The sequence below is a fragment of the Erythrolamprus reginae genome, chromosome 1, assembly GCF_031021105.1.
Source record: "Erythrolamprus reginae isolate rEryReg1 chromosome 1, rEryReg1.hap1, whole genome shotgun sequence".
Lineage (NCBI taxonomy): Eukaryota > Metazoa > Chordata > Lepidosauria > Squamata > Dipsadidae > Erythrolamprus > Erythrolamprus reginae.
This window is the reverse complement of record NC_091950.1, coordinates 205,195,539-205,215,522: the sequence shown is the minus strand read 5'-3', so window position 1 is coordinate 205,215,522 and position 19,984 is coordinate 205,195,539. Positions and strand designations below refer to the sequence as shown.

Here is a 19,984-nt window from a genome sequence, read left to right as displayed (position 1 = left end):
ATATAAACTGAACTTCTGCTTCACAACTAAATCCAGTAGACTTTTAATGTTGTAAATCTGGATTTCCGCTGGGTATGTTAACCATCTGGTATAGACTGGATATTACTTTCTGCATCAACAATTTTATTGTTTGGGCCTGTTGTAATATTCCTGCATTTCAGAATGTTCTCATGTAGGTTAACTGGACTGATAAATTCTGGAACTGGAAGAGGAAATCAGTACAAATGTTAAGTGCACGTGGCAGTAATTTAGGCATTCATAAAGAAGACCATTTGCTTGTCTCATCCAGATTTCATTAGGAACCAAATCCTCTATATCTTTTTGTGAATATTTACAAATGTAAAGGTGATGGAGGGAAGCATAGGTTTAAATTAAAGCTTCTATCTAATAGTTGAAATTTCTAAGCGAAAATTTTTTCAAAGTTTTTCAAAGAATTTAATATCACAGTTAGATATTAAAACAAATATTATTATTATTATTATTAATAATAATAATAATAATAAAAATAATAATTTATTAGATTTGTATGCCGTCCCTCTCTGAAGACTCGGGGCGGCTCATAACAATGATAAAAACAATATTATAGTGGCACAAATCTAATATTAAAAGAAATAACTAAAACCCTATCATATTAAAACCAGACAACACATACATACCAAACATAAATTATAAGGAGCCTGGGGGAAAGATGTCTCAAATCCCCCATGCCTGGCGGTATAGGTGGGTCTTGAATAGTTTACGAAAGACAAGGAGGGTGGGAGCAGTTCTAATTTCTGGGGGGGGGGTTGATTCCAGAGGGCCGGGGACACCACAGAGAAGGCTCTTCCCCTGGGGCTCCCCAGATGACATTGTTTAATTGACGGGACCTGGAGAAGGCCAACTCTGTGGGACCTTATTGGTCGCTGGGATTTGTGTGGTAGCAGGCGGTTCCAGAGGTACTCTGGTCCAATGCCATGTAGGGCTTTAAAGGTCATAACCAACACTTTGAATTGTGACCGGAAATTGATCGGCAGCCAATGCAGGCCATGGAGTGTTGTAGAAAAGTGGGCGAATCTGGGAAGCCCCACAATGGCTCTCGCGGCTGCGTTCTGCATGATTTGAAGTTTCCGAACACTTTTCAAAGGTAGCCCCATGTAGAGAGTGTTGCAATAATCGAACCTCAAGGTGATGAGGGCATGAGTGACTGTGAGCAATGACTCCGTGTCCAAATAGGGCCGCAACTGGTGCACCAGGTGAACCTGGGCAAACGCCCTCCTCACCACAGCTGAAAGATGATGTTCCAATGTCAGCTGTGGATCGAGGAGGACGCCCAAGTTGCATACCCTCTCTGAGGGGGTCAATAAATCCCCCCCCCCAGGGTGATGGACAGACAGATGGAATTGTCCTTGGGAGCCACTTTGTCTTGTCTGGGTTGAGTTTGAGTTTGTTGACACCCATCCAGGCCCCAACAGCCTCCAGGCACCGGCACATCACTTCCACTGCTTCGTTGACTGGACATGGGGTGGAGATATACAACTGGGTTTCATCCGCATATTGATGATACCTCACCCCATGCCCTTGGATGATCTCACCCAGCAGTTTCATGTAGATATTGAATAGCAGGGGGGAGAAGACTGACCCCTGAGGCATCCCACAAGGGAGAGACCTAAAGGTCGACCTCTGCCCCCCCACTATCACTGACTGCGACCGACCGAAAAGGTAGGAGGAGAACCACTGAAGAACAGTGCCTCCCACTCCCAGCCCCTCCAGTCGGCGCAGAAGGATACCATGGTCGATGGTATCGAAAGCCGCTGAGAGGTCAAGAAGCACCAGGACAGAGGACAAGCCCCTGTCCCGGGCCCGCCAGAGATCATCCAGCAACGCGACCAAAGCAGTTTCCGTACTGTAGCTGAGCCTGAAACCAGACTGCTGAGGACCTATATTCTTTGTATATAATTCAGCAAAGTTCCAATACACATTTGCTGATATGCCCTATGTGCTCTTTTTATCATACTCTGCAGGCAAAGCTTGGATTTGGAAATTGTGCAAGAAAATCCTTACAGGATTTGAACTTGTAGCCTTCTGCATATGCAAGGCAGAATATTAACCTCTAAACCACAAGTTCGCCTTCAATCAGCCTTTACCATGGAAGAGCTATATGGTTGTTTTTCTGCCAAAATAACCCAGGTATTCCCAAATATGGGAATACCACGGTTATTTTGCATGCAGTAGGCTACAAGTTCAAATCCTGTAAGGGCATGTCTAGCTGATGAAGCAATAATAAGGCCAAAATAGATACGTATTAGGCTCTGTTCCCTTTACAGTTATCAGCAAAAATATGTAACCATGTAAATTATAGTTTGTCGACTATAAAAAAAAAAAATCTGCCTTGGAAATGGCCCCTGCGTGTGGCCAAGAGACAAGGTCCCACTTGTCATCTTCAGGCTGGTACTTTTGGCTTTGTGCTTGGGCAAACAAACCATGGTCTGAGGTGCTGATCCTCTATAAATACTGGTGGGTGGCTGTGGGGTGCTGGTTCAACTGCTGCAAGAGGGTTGGTTGGTTGTGTTGAAACATACTGATTAGTTGCTGGGGTAACACCTTGAGTAATTGATGTAGTTGATGTATGCAGATTAGTTGATGTTTGCAGATTAGGAGTGACATCCTGAGTAATTGTTACAGTTGATGCCTGCAGACTAGTCAGCTGTTTTGTAATATATGTCTGTTGTGTGACATCCCGTATTTTGGTTTGGATCTGAGTTTGTAGTCTGGATATCTGTTTATGGTGTGTGTCAATTTGCCATGTATGTGTATTGTAGGGCAGTGCAGCAGTTGGAGGTGCCACTGTGGTTTGGCTTCTGGGTGTTGTTGTATTTTGTCTGTGGGGTGGATGTGGGTTTGGGGAGGGTGATTGGTGGCAGCTTCCTGTGTTGTTCTGGGTCTGGTGTCAGATTTCGTGGCTGGAACCTTCCCACTTGCAGCAGTAACTGGAAAAGGTGCAAAAAATGGCAAAAAAGGCCAACAAGAATAATCAAGGAAATGGAGCCCCTCCCTTATGAAACCAGGTTGCAATGCCTTGGTCTCTTCAGCCTTGAAATATGGTGTTTAAGAGGTGACTTGATTGAAGGTATAAAATCATGCAAGGTAGATAGAGCAAAAAAATATTTTCTCTATCCCACAATACTAGGACGAGCTCATAGGTAAGAAAGTGAGGACGAGGGTCATTGTTTTATGGAATTCACACACACACAAACAGAGAGAGAGAGAGAGAGAGAGAGAGAGATGCATGTATCATGGCTATTCTATAAATGTATACAAAGATGTCATATGAAATTTAAATGATTATTCAGACAATTATAATTATTATAATTTTTTATAAATCTTTGCTACAAATAGAAATTATCTTTCAAGAAGATGCTAGCAGGCATTAAATCTTGAATTGCATACCTGTTCTGAATGCATTAATATATTTTTTTATTCTTTTCCTGTATTGAAACATGTTTCTGAATCAGATATTAGGATTATTTTTTGGTATGTGTATTTCTAAATTTAGGTCCATTTCTATCACATATTTTTAAAGTATCATAAAATTCTAGGAAATATTTAACTTTTAAACTTTTTTTCCAGGAATTCCTGTAAAATAAAAAATAAATCTTGGGGGGAGGACTTTTATGAGACCATAGATCTCTGAATCTAAGCAATCTTGCTTCAACATCTCAGTCAAAATCCCAAGTTACAATGTCATTCAGATAAATAAATTCAGATAAATAAAGTACAAGGTGTGTTCCAAAATTAATGCAATTTTAAAAAAAGTAATTTATTGAACAGATTTGTACAAACACTTAAAATTCTTCAAAGTACTGTCCTTAGGCCTCTACACATTTTTTCCAGCGACTCTGTCATGACCAGTACGCGCCCTGGAAGGCATCTTCGGGGACCTCTCGCAAGGTCTTTGTCACAGCTGATTGGATCTCTTCTATGGATGAAAAATGCACCTTGCCACAACGCGCTATGAGTCCTCAAGCTCCTGGCCAAACACCAGGTGCCAATGCTGCCCCCCCTATAGTCCTGACATCACCCCATCAGACTTCTTTTTGTTCCCAGCTCTGAGAGGAACCCGTTTTTCATCCATAGAAGAGATCCAATCAGCTATGACAAAGACCTTGTGAGAGATCCCCGAAGATGCTTCCAGGGCGCGTGCCGGTCATGGCAGAGTCACTGGAAAAAATGTGTAGGGGCCCAAGGACAGTACTTTGAAGAATTTTAAATGTTTGTGCAAGTCTGTTCAATAAATTACTTTAAAAAAAATAATTGCATTACTTTTGGAATGCACCCTGTATGCCCAGATACAATGTCATTGAGATAAATATGGAGTTGTGAGGCTATTCCTATCTCTGTCACTTTAGCTGGAAACAATATTTTTGAGACTGGCCAATAATTTTGAGGCTTTGCAAGCAAATAAAATGTTTTCAAAATAATCATCTTGTCAGTCTACAGTATCTTTAGGCAGAAGGAAATTCACTTCCTATAAGGAAGTACTAAACACACACAGAGAGAGAGACAGAGAGAGAGAGTTCACACTTCTTCAGATCTTCAAAATCAACAAGTGAAAAATTATCCAAACCAGGAGAAAACCTAAAATGTTCTATATCATAATATTGTGCTCCAACACTGGCATCTTAGCAAAGTGGATTCTTGCAGCTCCCCAGCATTCAGCATAGAGATGCTGCACAAAGTAGGAAGAAATCCATATCTGTTTATTTTATACATATACAGTACAGTGAATTAAGTAAATACTTAATGGCCTGAAGGGGAAAGGAGAATCTGTGGTTTATTTTTTCAAAGAGCACAGAAGCAAATTTTGAATCACAACTGGTACGGATGATTTAAAATTCACTTAAATGTATTTTATATTTCCTCCAGGATTTTAGGACTCTTCATCCGTGGTATTGAGGAAAATAGCCGGTCTAAGCGGGATGGACTTTTCTGTGAAAACGAATGCATTGTGAAAATTAACAATATTGAACTTGCAGATAAAACCTTTGCACAGTAAGTTTTTCTTCATTTTCCTTATTTTTTCCTTGGATTAAAACAAATCATGTTCACTGAAGATCAATTCAAAGTTCCAAAAATTAAACAATTGAACAAAATAATTTAGACATTTCTTCTTTATCTTTATAGTGTATCGCACTAATATTTTTCGAGTACAGATGTCCTGGAACAAAAGCATTTATTTATTTATTTGTGTCCACCTGTATTATTTTTATAGATTACTCAAGGTGATAAACATAACCAATCTACCTTTCCTGTCCTATTTTTCCCACAATAACCCTGTGAAGTGAGTTTGACTGGTTCAGAATCACCCATCTGGCTTTCATGCTTATTTCCTGTTGCTGTATGCTCAAATTTGTTTTCTTATTCTGAACATTTTACTAGTATTTTGTAATATTTCTTTAGTAATCAATCTAAAAACTTCAAAGATTGTTCTTAATAAAGAAGAATAAACATCATTAATCCATATTTTTTAAAACACAAAGAACTCAATTAACAAATTCTTCATTAGTTTTATTTCATGAAAATTAGGTATTTGTTTTTAAGGTAGCTTTCCATTTTTTGTTCCAACAATATTCAAATTACTTGCATTTTTTTTAAAAAAACTAGACTGTTTTATTATTTCTAAAGTTCACAGGATGTCTGTTCACTTTTCATATGCAGTAATCTTAGTAGGAGTTTTTCAAAACAATCTTAGAAGAGATATTTTATAAATGATATATAATAATAAATATAAATGTTTCCCTTGTTCATCTGAGTTTGACTTTAGGGGGTGATGCTCATCCCTGTTTCTTAGTTGAGGGAGACATCATTGTCAGAAGACATTTTGGTGGTCATGTGGTCAGCATGCTACATGCCGAAGTACATGGAAAAAATGTTACTTTCCCACTGAAATGGTATCTACCAGTATTTATCTACTTACCTTTGAATGCTTTTGAGTTGCTATGTTGGCAGGAGCTTGAGCAAGTAACAGGAGTTGACCCCATTTCATGGTACTCAGATCTCAAACTTGGTTTGTCAGCTTTCCAACTGACAAGCTCAGTGTCTTTAACCACTGACCCATCCTGCCTCCGTATAAATGACATAATAAGCACTCTAAACTGAATTTTCTTTACTGATTAATTAGTAATATTCCATGTATGCAGGTAGTCATCATCTTACAACTGGCCATTTAACAGCAGTTCACAGTCACGGCAGCTTCAGAATGGATCCTTTCAGTTATTCAGTTATTGAAAAGCATTATGCCCCCCTCCCCAATCCATGACCACATTTTGTGGGCATGACAACCTGTTCAGATTTACAACTGGACGCCAGGTGCCCTGTGATCATGCAAGTGCCATTTGAAATCTTCCCTCCTGGTTTCCCCAGAAAATCAATGGGATGCTGGCTAAAAAGCTTCCAATTAGATGGGATGTTGGATTGAGGTCTGTTTCCTTTTGTGCAGAGAGCAACAGACATGGTAATGGAGTAGCCCAAGTTGGCTCTTCTATGACTTGTGGACTTCAACTCCCAGAATTCCTGAGCCAATTATGCTAGCTCAGGAATTCTGGGAGTTGAAGACTACATGTCATAGAAGAGCCAACTTTGCCTATCCCTAGACTAACCTAATACTCCACCTCCTCTCTGTTTGCATCTTGCTCCCTTCCTTCCCCTCTTTGTCAAATTTTAACCAGTTTTAGTGTTACACTTTATGGTTTTAATATTTTATATTGGTGTTTTATTGGTTGTAAACCACCTAGAGTCATATCTAGGTAAGATGAACAGCATTTATTATTATTTATTATTTATTATTTATTATTTATTATTTATTATTTATTATTTATTATTTATTATTTATTATTTATTATTTATTATTTATTATTTATTATTTATTATTTATTATTTATTATTTATTATTTATTATTTATTATTTATTATTTATTATTTATTATTTATTATTTATCATTTATCATTTATCATTTATCATTTATCATTTATCATTTATCATTTATCATTTATCATTTATCATTTATCATTTATCATTTATCATTTATCATTTATCATTTATTATTTATTATTTATTATTTATTATTTATTATTTATTATTTATTATTTATTATTTATTATTTATTATTTATTATTTATTATTTATTATTTATTATTTATTATTTATTATTTATTATTTATTATTTATTATTTATTATTTATTATTTATTGGATTTGTATGCCGCCCCTCTCTGCAGACTCGGGGTGGCTAACAACAGCAGTAAAACAGTACAACAAAATCCAATACTAAAAAAGCAGTTAAAAACCCATTACTGTATATAAAAACCAATCATACATACAAACATACCATACATAAAATTGTGAAGGCCTAGGGGGAAAGTGTATCTTAGTTCCCCCATGCCTGCTGGCAAGGAGGGTGGGGGCAATTCTAATCTCTGGGGGGAGTTGGTTCCAGAGGGTCAGGGCTGCCACAGAGAAGGCTCTTCCTCTGGGTCCCGCCAAGCGACATTGTTTGGTTGACAGGACCCGGAGAAGACCCACTCTGTGGGACCTAACTGGTCACTGGGATTCGTGTTTAATAAAACAATTAATAAACAGTTACACTGCTTAATTGCTCAGACTATTTTATGTTTTTTCCCCCTCCAAGAGCACAAGAACTTTTCCGCCAAGCAATGAAATCTCAGAACATCATCCTGGAAGTTGTCCCTTCATATGGCCGTGAACAATATGAAAAGTCAGTCATCGCACCATTGTATTCACCAAATAAAGCTGAGCATATTTCCAAAGGAAAGTTTCCACCTGCAGCCCACCCAAAGCCAATAACGAAAGACCCAGATTTCTCTGAAGCAAACAATCTAGAGATTGGTACACATGCATCTTCCAAGAGTCCTAACTTCTCAAGAATTAATAGGAAACCTCCATCACCTTCTTTATCCCCATTAATGGGGTTTGGCAGCAAGAAAAATGCAAAGAAAATAAAGATTGATCTCAAAAAAGGTAATGGTTATGAATTGTTAATATTCCAAATATGATTTCTTTTTTTTTACATATGGTTGATATGGCTGTATAAATTTATTTATAAATTATTCATTGCAAAAGTAGCTGTCATGCTATTGGAAACAGAAACAAGTGAGCATTTATACATGGGAGGCAGCTAGTAAATAAAAGCTTCCACGTATTCAGGGGTATTTAAAAACAGATATGGTATCATTATATAGCAGACATTGAATTTAAAAATCTTTCTAGTTGGACTTCCTTTACTTTTCAAGTTATTTTTATTTTCAGTCAACAAATATTATGTCTGCTGGAATGTTATAATAACTCAATACTGCTATATTGATAAGATTTAGTTGAATAATTTTAAATATTCCATTGTATAATACTAGATGTTCAAGTTTTAAGAAGGCTTCTTATGGAACGTTTAGTTTCTACAGTGAACCAGTGTTTCCTGAAATCATATTACGGAACAGAATTAAAAGAATTTAGTTTGAAGTTTGAACACTGAATTATTGCAACAAGTTATTTGCATGTTAAATTCAAAGCCACACATCTGTCAGATTAAAAAGGTCAACAATTTACTTTTTCTCAAAGCCCACTTGAGAATGTTCCATTGAGGATTAGGGTAGTCTGTGGATAAGTCTGACACAGCTGACTATTTACTTAAACACTAAATGGTTTACTCATAGCTTGAAAGGCTCAGTTTCTACTTATTTCATTGTTTTTGTCCATAAAGTACTCCATGAAAGTAAAATAAAGAAATAATGCATAAACTAGCAATTAGAAAGATTTGATACTGTATCAGTTTTCAAACTTTAAACTTTTGCACTTAAAATTATTCCACATTCCATTAAAAATATATCAGGAGGTGTCACATTCTTTTTCCTCTCTTTCTGTCCTTCTGTCTTACGTTTATGTATGTGTTGTTACTAGATGTTGGCTGCAAAGAACGCCTTGCAAAGTCTGTATGTAGAGGTGACCATGAAAAATAGTATCAAGCTGTATCCTATAACATACTTCAGATATTTCAGATTTCAGATAAATCTGCCCCAAATGAGTTTTAAAAGGTTTTGTCCATGGAACTCTGGGCTGGAACTGTTAGACTTCTAGTGAACTCCTCTAATAAATTCTTCTTTTAAAGATTTTATCCAAGAAAGACTTTCTTTTTGGCTTTTTGTCTAAATTCGGATTTTGTTTTAAGCTACTCAGATCTAAAGCTAGCAAAGGTGTTTCAGATACAGTGTGGGCACTGTGGTTTTACCTGTTGTTGCAACAGACTTACTCAGTCTCATTTCAGTTATGGAAATGTTCTGCCTGTACTTGTCACTTCTGCAGTGTCTCCTGGACTCAAGCAAACCCTTTTTTGAGTCCACAAGGTCCACAATAAAAGTCCAAGAGAAAGGGAAGCTCCTTTCAGGAGCCATCAACAGATACAGTGTAGGTGCCCACACCAGAACTGAAACATTTTGGCCCATTTGGACTTGAATACTGCCACTGTGATAATAATGTAATAAATTGATCAATTAGCTCCTGTGATATCAGATCGGGTGGGTGGGGTGCAGTTTACGGCAAAGTTCTGGCAGGAGTTCATCCAGGTGCTTGGTTTATCTCAGAGTCTTGGTTCAGCCTTCCAGCCGGGTACCAATGGGGTAGTTGAGTGTGCTAATGCCAGGCTACAAATCAGTAGGCTGCCTTCAGCGTGAAAGCCAAGTGGGTGACTTTGGGTCTCTGTCTCCATCTCTCCTTCCCTCCCTCCCTCTCCTCTCTCCCTCTCTCTTTAATTCACCTCACATGGATACTATGGGAAAATTAGTAGGAGGAAGGAGTATCATGTATATTTGATGCCTTAATAAAAATAATAAAAGTGGGATGAAAGAAATCCCTATTCTTTATGCAGATTAGAAAATGTTTCTGGATACTATTTTCCTGTTCTTTTGACCCTTTTTAATGTAATATGTGACTAAAGCTTGTGTTCATTCATTGAGTTACTGCCTGCTTTACATAAGAACAATGTACAGAATGGAAGTGTGCAATACATTAAAGGATTAATGTTGAATATGAAGCAATCAGATGAAAGGGACATTTTATTGCTGCGTAGAAAAGCTGAACAGGGTCAATTCAGCACTAAAACAAGGAATGGGTCGTGCTATTCTTACCTAATTGAAAACAAACCCATTTTTAATATAAATATTAAATATTAAAGCTTTGGAGAACAGCCTTCTGTTAGATGTTGGTTGCCTCATATTTACAGATACTTCTTCTATTCTTTAGGACCTGAAGGACTAGGTTTTACAGTGGTCACCAGGGATTCCTCCATACACGGTCCTGGCCCTATATTTGTAAAGAATATTTTGCCTCGAGGTGCAGCAGTTAAAGATGGCCGTTTGCATTCAGGAGACAGAATACTGGAGGTTGGAAATCTATTCCTCAGCACATATCTTACTATTAAGTGAATTAAACACAGTATTTGGTGAGGGCCATTATATGAAGTTTTTTCAACTGACACAAACCTGTTTAATGTAAAACATGAGCTCAAGTGAATTATAAAATATTCATAATAACAAATTTATTTGCATTTTTGCAAATATAGTTTTACAAATATAACTGGTTATGTGGTTTTTTTAACCAAAACAAACTTACCATCTTCTTGCACTATTGTTCTAGATAATTGTTAGCTTCTAGAATCTGAAGATGAAGTCAGGTTTCTTGGATATTCAAAGCTTATGCTTACATTCATGATACATTCTCATTTTTACTTTTAAAATTTGGCTGAGAAAAATTGGGAATTTGGAATTCAGAAGTTATAAATGTTCTCTGGATCTAAGAGGTGTAAAATTCCTCCTAAATATGCTAACTTTAAGTTTCAAACAATTATGGCTTTCCAGATTCAGACATTTTGGATGATATTGATTATTTGGATCTATTGAAACTGTTACAATTGTTCTGTAAAAAAAAGAAAAAGAAAACCTTCCCAACAATATTTAAACGGGTTTTGGATATATTCGTTAAATATGTTTCTCGCATAATGTAGAAAAAAAGAACAAAGCAACGACAAAGCAAGTTTCTCTTGGTATACTTAGCATGCTACAGCTTGTAGAAAGATCTTTCCTCAATAGCGATTCACCACATTTAACTTCACAAAGGCAAATAGATACTGTGTTTCCCTGAAAATAAGACTCCATTGGAAAATAAGCCTTAGCTTGATTTTTCATGAAGTTCATAATATAAGACCTTTCCCCCAAATTAGCCCCAATTAAGATCATCAGCTCAGTGGATGCATTTACTACCATATTTTTCCCCAAATAAGACCTAATTGGAAAACAAGCCCTAACACGTCTAAAATTAATATAAGAACTGATCTTATTTTTGGAGAAGATAATCTACAGTTCTGAATGAAGTGAAATCATATCTAAGTAAAATGACATTGTTTGAGAGTACTCAAAATTAGAAATTAGAAAATTACATTCAAGTTTAATGTTTGTGACAACATCTGGGTTTGGTGCAAAATATTTTGAAGTTTGTCTTCGTCATCATTTTGCTTGAGTTTCATCCAATACAACCATAAGCAATTTACTTACTACAGCTTAGTAGTGTTGTGCTTTCTTTCATTGGAGGTTGTTGTGATTCAGCCTGAGGCTCCTCAGGAAATGGCTGGAACTCTGCCGGCTCCATGCTCAGAGGGGGAGGATGAGGAACAGGAGGAGGAGGAGGACCAGGCAGACAGGGAAGAGGAATGTCAGGACGAGGAGGAGGGAGAACAGCCTGAGACCCCCGGGGGGGAGCTCTCCCCAGCGAGTAGCCTGGAGTCATTAGATGAGAATGCACAAGCCATCATAGATATGAGGCAGAGAAGGGCAGCACAACGAAGGGGACAATTAGCCAGGTATTTCCATCCCTAATAGGCAACAGCTGGGTTTGGGTGTGGTTCTCCTCAGAAAGGTTGAAAAGGCAGGCCCGCCCTTCCTGTATTGTGGAGAGTTATCTTTTGGGAGTCCTGTGACCTTGCTTCGATCCTTGGCGTCTCTGATTCTGGCTTGTGGCCTCAAAGGCTAAAAACTTGGGAGAGGCATGGGTTTTATTATCTACAGTGGTGTGTGTGCCAGCAAGAAGCCTGTTGTATTGTCTGGCCGTCGTGACTTTTCTGTGAAGCTTCATAGCATTCCAGTTTGTAAGAACAGTTTTTGTTATCTGTGTTTGTTTTCAAAGATATAAAATGACTTTGCTTTTTACCAGCGTGTCTGGCTACTCTTTTTAGTTGGTGTTGACGTCTGGGGGAACCCAGACAGAACAGAGGTTGGGTTGGGTGGGGTTGAAGTGGCATTCTTGCAGGGAATAGCAGTAGATATACTGATATATAAATTGTTCATATAGAGACATTGCTAAAGAAGGAAAGGAAACCTTGGAACATATGCAAGATGGATGGTTCAGATGGTTTAGGCCCCTGATCCTCAATTTGATACTATGTGGATTAAATTGCTCAATATTTAACAATATATTGTTAAAAAAATTTCCTAACTTGCTCATTTATGGTGTTATTAGGTGAATGGTAGAGATACCACTGGCAGAACTCAGGAAGAACTTGTAGCTACTCTGAGAAGCACAAAACAAGGAGAGATAGTTTCCCTGGTCATTGCTCGCCAAGAAGAAACCTTTTTACCCCGAGAACTGGTAATACTCTTTTTAAAAATATAAGTGTGTGGAAAAATAAACTGTCTATTAAGCAGCTGAAAATGTTAATTTAATGAAGATTTTATGAGGTTACAAAATTGTTTGACAATCAGAATACGAAGTTGGAATTCTCTTATCAGTATAACATACTATAGTAGTACAGTATTACCTCGTAATACGAACCCCTTGTCATACTAACTTTTCGAGATACGAAGCCGGGGTTCAGAATTTTTTTGCCTCTTCTTACGAACTTTTTTCGCCTTATGAACCCGCCAGTGGCGCCGGGGTGCCCTGCCTCCAGACTTCCGTTGCAAGTGAAGCACCCGTTTTTGCGATCCTGGGATTCCCTTGAGGCTCCCCTCCAGCAGAGCGCACATTTTTGTTTTTTTGGGAGGGGGGGTCTTGCACACATTAATCGGGTTTCCATTATTTCTTATGGGAAACATTGTTTCGTCTTACGAACTTTTCACCTTACAAACCTCCTCCCGGAACCAATTAAGTTCGTAAGATAAGGTATCACTGTACTAAAATTAGGAGATTATATAAATTTATTGTATTTAATGTTAAAAAGTATTTATGTTTTTTTTCAAATGCTAGTTTGATAATTTTTGTTATGATCAAAAGTGATTCATTCTGTTAACATGTAGTATAGTACAACGTACTCCTCAAAAGTCTAGTCCAGAGACTTATTTAGTCCTTGACTTAAAACCATTTGTTTGGTGACTGTTCAAAGTTAAAATGCCTCTGAAAAAAGTGACTTATGACCATTTGTCACACTTATGACCATTGCAGTATCCCTATGCTCATGTGATAAAAATTCAGGTGCTTGGCAACCAACTCATATTTATGATGGTTGCAGTTTCCCAGAATCATAAGGTGAAATTTTGCAATATTATGACAAAGTCAATAGAAAGAGCCAGATTCATTTAACAACCATATGGCAAGGAAAGTTGTAAAATGGAGTAAAAATTATTTAGCAATTGTCTCACTTAAGAACAGAAATTCTGGGCTCAATTGTGGCTATAAGTGGAGGACTATCTGTAATATTACTCCTTTCTTATACTACTCTTACTTCTAAGACAACAAACAAACCTGGAAGTCATGCTCGTCTAGATAAAGATCTAGACCATGCTTCTCACTGTTTCCCATTATGATTTCCAGTGATGTGGTACTAAGCATCCTACACTTCATCCAGCCAATCATGTTCAGAAAGCTCAGTTCTACCCATTTACATTACATCACAATTTTAGACTCCTCCATCTTCTTCCTTGTATATGCATAGCAAGGAACAAGGAAGCAATGAAGGAACAAAAATGCAAGAACATCTGTGTACTAGTTCACCCTTCACCAAAACCGTCTGTACCATGCATACCAAGTTGTACCGAATCTGAACAACAGGGTAACTTATATTTTAAAATGTAAGAATGCAACGTTTGTTAGGACTCTGCCCCTAATGGTTGGTTTGACAATATATAAACCAATAATCTGTGTTAATGAATATATTTTAACTGAGCTATGTCTGATTTGCTGAGGTGTTGCAGGCTGCCACAAGAGGGAGCTAGAATTCATAGCTTATTTCTCTGAGTCACCCTCTTTGTTTCTTCTTTGTTTGGCTACTCATTGTTAATGGCGACTCACTGTTAGGTTTGCTCTGAATTTTCTCTGCAATCTCTCTGTATTGTAGTTATATATTATAGCTAAATGTGTTTAAGCTTCATATCTTAGTTATTGATTATGACAAAGACAACTGGTAAGGAAGACTAAGTACTTGATAATATTTGGATTATTATTCTGACTTATGTGTATGATTTTGGACTGTTTATAGGAACATGCTATTTCTCAAAGTAAACTTTAATTCAAGTTAGTATACCTATGTGTGACTGAGTAGTTATCTCAATATAAACGTTTGAGTAGTAATCTCAATATAAACGTTCCTGTGTGTCCACAACCTCGGTAAACTACTCTACCCTTGGTACTCTACTCATACATTAACAATACTTCATAATTTTCATATGTTACTTTATCAATGATCTATTGCAAAACAATTGTTTACAATTAGAATTTGCCTTACCTAAACAGTCCATAAAGTGACAGAAAAGTTTGTCACTATTTAGAAGATACTCAGAAAAAGTATAAAACTCTTGATTTCCTCTTCGTTGTTTTGATTCTTAAAACATACTTTAAACATAAAGCATAAAAGAAGGCCAGTACATGCTATATCTCATTCTCTCTTCTTGAACGAAAATAAACTCCAGTAAGATTCTTCCTTTTCTATTTCTTAAGAAATCACTTTTAGTTTATTGCTTTTACCATTAGATGAAAATGTATATCAGTGACTGGGCATGCTTTCCTTCCCATTGTTTTGCTTATTTGTTTGCCCACCTTTGATACTCTAGTTTATTTTGGACTGACCGTTATTGTAATGAAAGGTTACAATGGACTGGTAAGCCTACCCCCCAAAAAGTAGACATTCTACAGAGTGATTTAATGTATGTATATATGTAAATATGCATGCATTCATTTGTAGCTTCTTTTTAATTTTGTTAAGTCTAGTTTTGTGAAGTAAATATGTGAACGTAACCTTTTTGATGGATTGATAATGGAGTTCACTCTTTGCCTGCCGAAATGCTACATTTAAGCCAACTTTGAAATTTGAAAAACAATGTTATCTTGTATTTTATCTTGCAATTTTGATAGTTAGCAGCTTTATTTGGGTGAGCAGTATCTTTAGGGGGAGGTCCTCCCTCCCTCCCTCCACTTAATGAATGTGCAACAATAAAATATAATACTATAATAAAATGAAACAGTTAAAATCAAAGCCAACATCAAAGCTAATTAAAATAATTAACAATTAAAAGGTTGGCAAAAATGAAGCCATTTTTTCATCTTCCTAATTACTGGAAGAGTGGCAGCCAAACATACCCCTTTGCAAAGGGCATTCCATAGCCTGAAGAAAACCCTTCCCTGTTAGTTCTCTTCAGGAAAGCTTTTTCTGTTGATTTTTGTAATAAAGATCCCTACTTGCACTTCCCCCCACCCAAAAAGGCTCTGTTTTTACAGAGTTTCAGAAAAATCTACAAATGCCAGGAGGGAGGGAAAGCTACAACGTAGTTCAGAATATTTATTTTTTTACTGAAAAGATAAAGCCATTTAACATCACACAGTGAACTTTGGTGGGTCACAACAACCAATAAAAACTGCAATATAAGACTAATCTGACCCTTTTCAGCAGGCACCAGATAATACTGTACTTACTATGAATTCTTTGACTCAGCCCCAACCTAGGTCAAGGCTTAGGAGAAAGGCATCCAAATTAGAAGTCTTAACTACTGTTTTCTTTTCAGTCTTCTTTAGAGAAAAAAAAAGTACAAGGAATATTTTGTATTGGTTTCTATCCCCTTGTTTCTAATCAATCTTCAGAGTTTTTTTAGAAATTTACTTTTAACTAATATAAATCCAGATTCTTTGAAAATACTATCTTGATCACTGGAAAAGTAACTTACTCCATTATTTATAAATTTGTGAAGGTTCCTGGTTATGGCATCTATTGTGTGGAACACCTTTCTTATATGTATGGATTATTTATTATTCCACTGTTTAGACTCAGGTTCATCCAGATTTTTCCTTTTAAATATATTTTTTTATTTTTTTCCTCTCTTATCAATTTTAATGTACTATATTTTTCCAGAGTATAAGACACACCTTTATCCCCTCTAAAGAGGCTGAAAATTTGGCTGCATCTTATACTGTGAATGTAGCTTTTTCAAAACTTTTTTTTCCTTATCCCTGTCTAGGTGCTAATAATCTTCCCAGCTTCCTATTTCCCCCCCCCAAGGTTTTTTCCCCAACCCTAAGGTTTTGCAGGCTTGTTTTCATTCCTACTCACTCTGAAAAAGGCTTTTTCATCCCTAACCAGAGGATAAAATCATGTGCTGAAGCTGAATACTGAATAGATTTCCCCTCCCTTTTTCCCTCCCCCAAAACTAAGGTGCGTTGTATACCCTGGTGCATCTTATACTTCGAAAAATACGGTACAGTGATCCCTCGAGTTTCGCGATCTCGATCTTCGCGAAACGCTATATCGCGATTTTTTAAAAAAATATTAATTAAAAAATAACCACTTCCGCGTTTGGCTTCGGGAGTCAGCTGGGAAGCGGCGTGGCTGTTTTAAAAGGTCGCAGCCGGCCTGGGGGGCTTCCCAGCACCCCCCCGAACCCCCAACCTGGGTCTTCCCGGCCGCCCACGCAAAGGGGAAACCCTGGCTCCTCGCTGATGCCCGCCGCTCGCCCGCCCGCCAGCAAGAGGGGGAAGACCCAGGGAAGGTTCCTTCGGCCGCCCAGCAGTTGATCTGCTCAGTAGCGCAGCAGCAGCGAGGAGCCGAATCGGGGTTTCCCCTTTGCGTGGGCGACGGGGAATGCAAACTCCACCATCTACGCATGCGTGGCCATAGAAAAAAAGGGCGCGCATGCGCATATGGCGTTTTTACTTCCGCAACCCTACATCGCGAAAAACCAATTATCGCGAGGGGTCTTGGAACGGAACCCTCACGATAATAGAGGGATCACTGTATATGCTTTGTTTTACTTCATTTATTGTCCTTCTGTGTTCCTAAACTTGGGCAGTTCAGCTTTTATATAGGGATTGAGTCATATTTAGCTAATATTTAGATTTGGATAAATATACAAGCAATATACAGGACACAAAAGAATGGTTTACTATTTCAGACAGTTTTCCCGGGCAATGAGGAAGCCCAGCTGAACAGTGGTAAAATAAAAAGGAATAAATATATTCACCATGATGGTTTCATCTGAACAGATGATTGTTGTCTTTATAATTTTGCTCTCATGGTGCACATGGCATAGATGGTGGAGTTGTACTGGAAAAAAAAATATTTGGGAGACTGACTACCTTTCTGTAATTGATGTACATTTACTACTACTAGGTTATAACAGTGACTCCTCTGCTTCACTGTTGCATTTTAAATCACTATAGGAAAATGGATTCTTATCTGAGCAAAGAATCATAGAATCATAGTTATATCTCATCACCGGCTCAAGGTTGACTCAGCCTTCTATCCTTCCGAGGTGGGTAAAATGAGGACCCGGATTGTGGGGGCAATAGCCTAGCTTTTTTTTAAAAAAGTGCTATTGTTAACATGTTATAAGCAGCCCTGAGTCTAAGGAGAAGGGCGGCATAAAAATGGAATGAATGAATGAATGAATGAATGAATATTTATTTATTTATTTATTTATTTATTTATTTATTTATTTATTTATTTATTTATTTATTTATAATTTCTGAGTGTACATTTTAATCCATGAACTAAGGATTAATGATCTTTCAAGAGGATAAGTTGCTCCTCACCAGCTTAATTGTGATCTCAAAAAGCAGGGACACTAGATAGTTTCAATGTGGCCTTCAATTAAATTCCTTTTTATTTCTTTCAGAGAGTGATGCACAGGTGTTAGGCCTCATAATAATAAAGATATTTGAATTCTAATGCAATATAAAATATAGCTCTGTTTACTCATTCTACAGCTGTATAACAGAGCACGTTTAATAACATACTGGCTGAAAAAAGGCTCAATTGCTTAGGCATACTGCAACATGCTTTAAATCTGTTGATATCTGAAACTAGGATGGTTGACATTGTGTGGTAAAATATAAGTAGTATTGATTTTTCATCTTAAATATAGTATTGTCTATTCTTTTTGCTATCCAAAGATAAGTACGGTACTGTATTTATTTTACAGGCAGAAAATCCATGGAAGGAATAATACAGATTTTTTTTTAATTTGATTGGTCTTCTGGGTAGTAGGATAATTTAGTCTGGATAGTATGTCCAGGGAAGAAAGTCTGGAAAATAAAGTATGCTGACTGCTAAAGGCCCTGAGCCTTTACCTCTGGGGTTGCCAGTGCTGAGTGTCACTATGTAGGGTGCCCAAAGGAACATAGATTGAGGAAGAAATAAGTGGGTGGGGAGAGATCAGGTGTCCCTGTGATTGTAAGTGTCCTTTCAGTTGTAAATGAGATGGGTCTGAATTTTGTTCACATGGTTCTTGGGGCGCTACAGGGCGCGGGTTGTAAGTCCTTTCATTCAGCACCATCATAACGGTCATTGAATGAATGGCCATAAATCTAGGAGTATCTACTGATTACAGTCTTATGGCAGCAGTGGCTAATAAACTAATGATGAGAATCAGTGACCCTTCAGATATTCCGGAGATAAATCTCTCAGCATTCACCATTTATACTGCTATGTTGGTTTACTAGCAATTACAGTTCAGCAACATTCGAAGAGTTACAGTTGTGCAGTCTGCTCTACAAATAACTTTTGCAATCTTCCATCTCTGTTTTAAGGATTTATTTTTTACAAATTATATTTATATCTAGATAATGCAGTTTTAGGAATATTGTGTACACAAAAGGCATATATATAGCCCTATTTTAATAAATCTGTAAGTATTGATCATATATCTATGATCTCTCTACATGGGGCTGCCTTTGAAGAGTGTTCAGAAATTACAAATTGTGCAGAATGCTGCCGCGTGAGAAGTCATGGGACTACCCAGACATGTCCACATCTCTCCAACACTCCACGGTCTGCATTGGCTGCCAGTTGGTTTCCGGACTCAATTCAAAGTGCTGGTCATGACCTATAAAGCCCTATATGGCATGGGACCAGATTACTTATGGGACCACCTCCTGCCGCATGAATCCCAGCGACTGGTTAGGTCCCAGAGAGTCGGCCTTCTACGGGTCCCATCAACTAGAGAATGTTGCTTGGCAGGACCTAGGGAAGAATCTTCTCTGTGGAGGCCACGGCCCTCTGGAATCAGCTCCCCCTGGAGATTCATACTGCCCCTACCCTCCTTGCCTTTCATAAGAGTCTAAAGACTTACCTATGCCGCCAAGCTTGGGGTCATTAGATTCTCCCCCTTGGACAATGAATGTATAGTGAGTTTGATGATTGAATGGTTATGTATGTATTTTAATTGGTTCTTTAGTTTTTAGTTGTAACTTTGAATTTTAATTATTTGGATTTCGAAATATATTGTTTCTTTCATATGTTATAAGCTGCCCTGAGTCCTCGGAGAGGGGTGGCATATAAATCCAATAAACTTAAACTTAACTTAAACTTAAACACATAACACTGTTTAGTGCAATAGCATAGTTTCTTTTAGGTTAATAATGTATTTCAAGATTAATATTTTGTGATTCCTTTGCATTTTCACTAACCACTTCCTTCTCTTTGTCCAAAACAATCTCGATGAGACATAGATCATGTAGATATACACCTACA

General features: G+C 37.4%; 1 protein-coding gene across 5 annotated transcripts in view; it reads left to right on the top strand.

Annotated features, from left to right (window-relative positions):
• Nucleotides 1-19,984, top strand: part of PARD3B (par-3 family cell polarity regulator beta) — a 697,616-nt gene that overhangs the window by 237,439 nt on the left and 440,193 nt on the right. For all 5 annotated transcript variants that reach the window (XM_070732030.1, XM_070732029.1, XM_070732032.1 and 2 more), the window contains 4 exons: nt 4,903-5,028; nt 7,664-8,013; nt 10,285-10,424; nt 12,553-12,681. In XM_070732030.1, the coding sequence (XP_070588131.1) occupies nt 4,903-5,028; nt 7,664-8,013; nt 10,285-10,424; nt 12,553-12,681 (745 nt within the window). The remainder of the gene's footprint in view (nt 1-4,902; nt 5,029-7,663; nt 8,014-10,284; nt 10,425-12,552; nt 12,682-19,984) is intronic.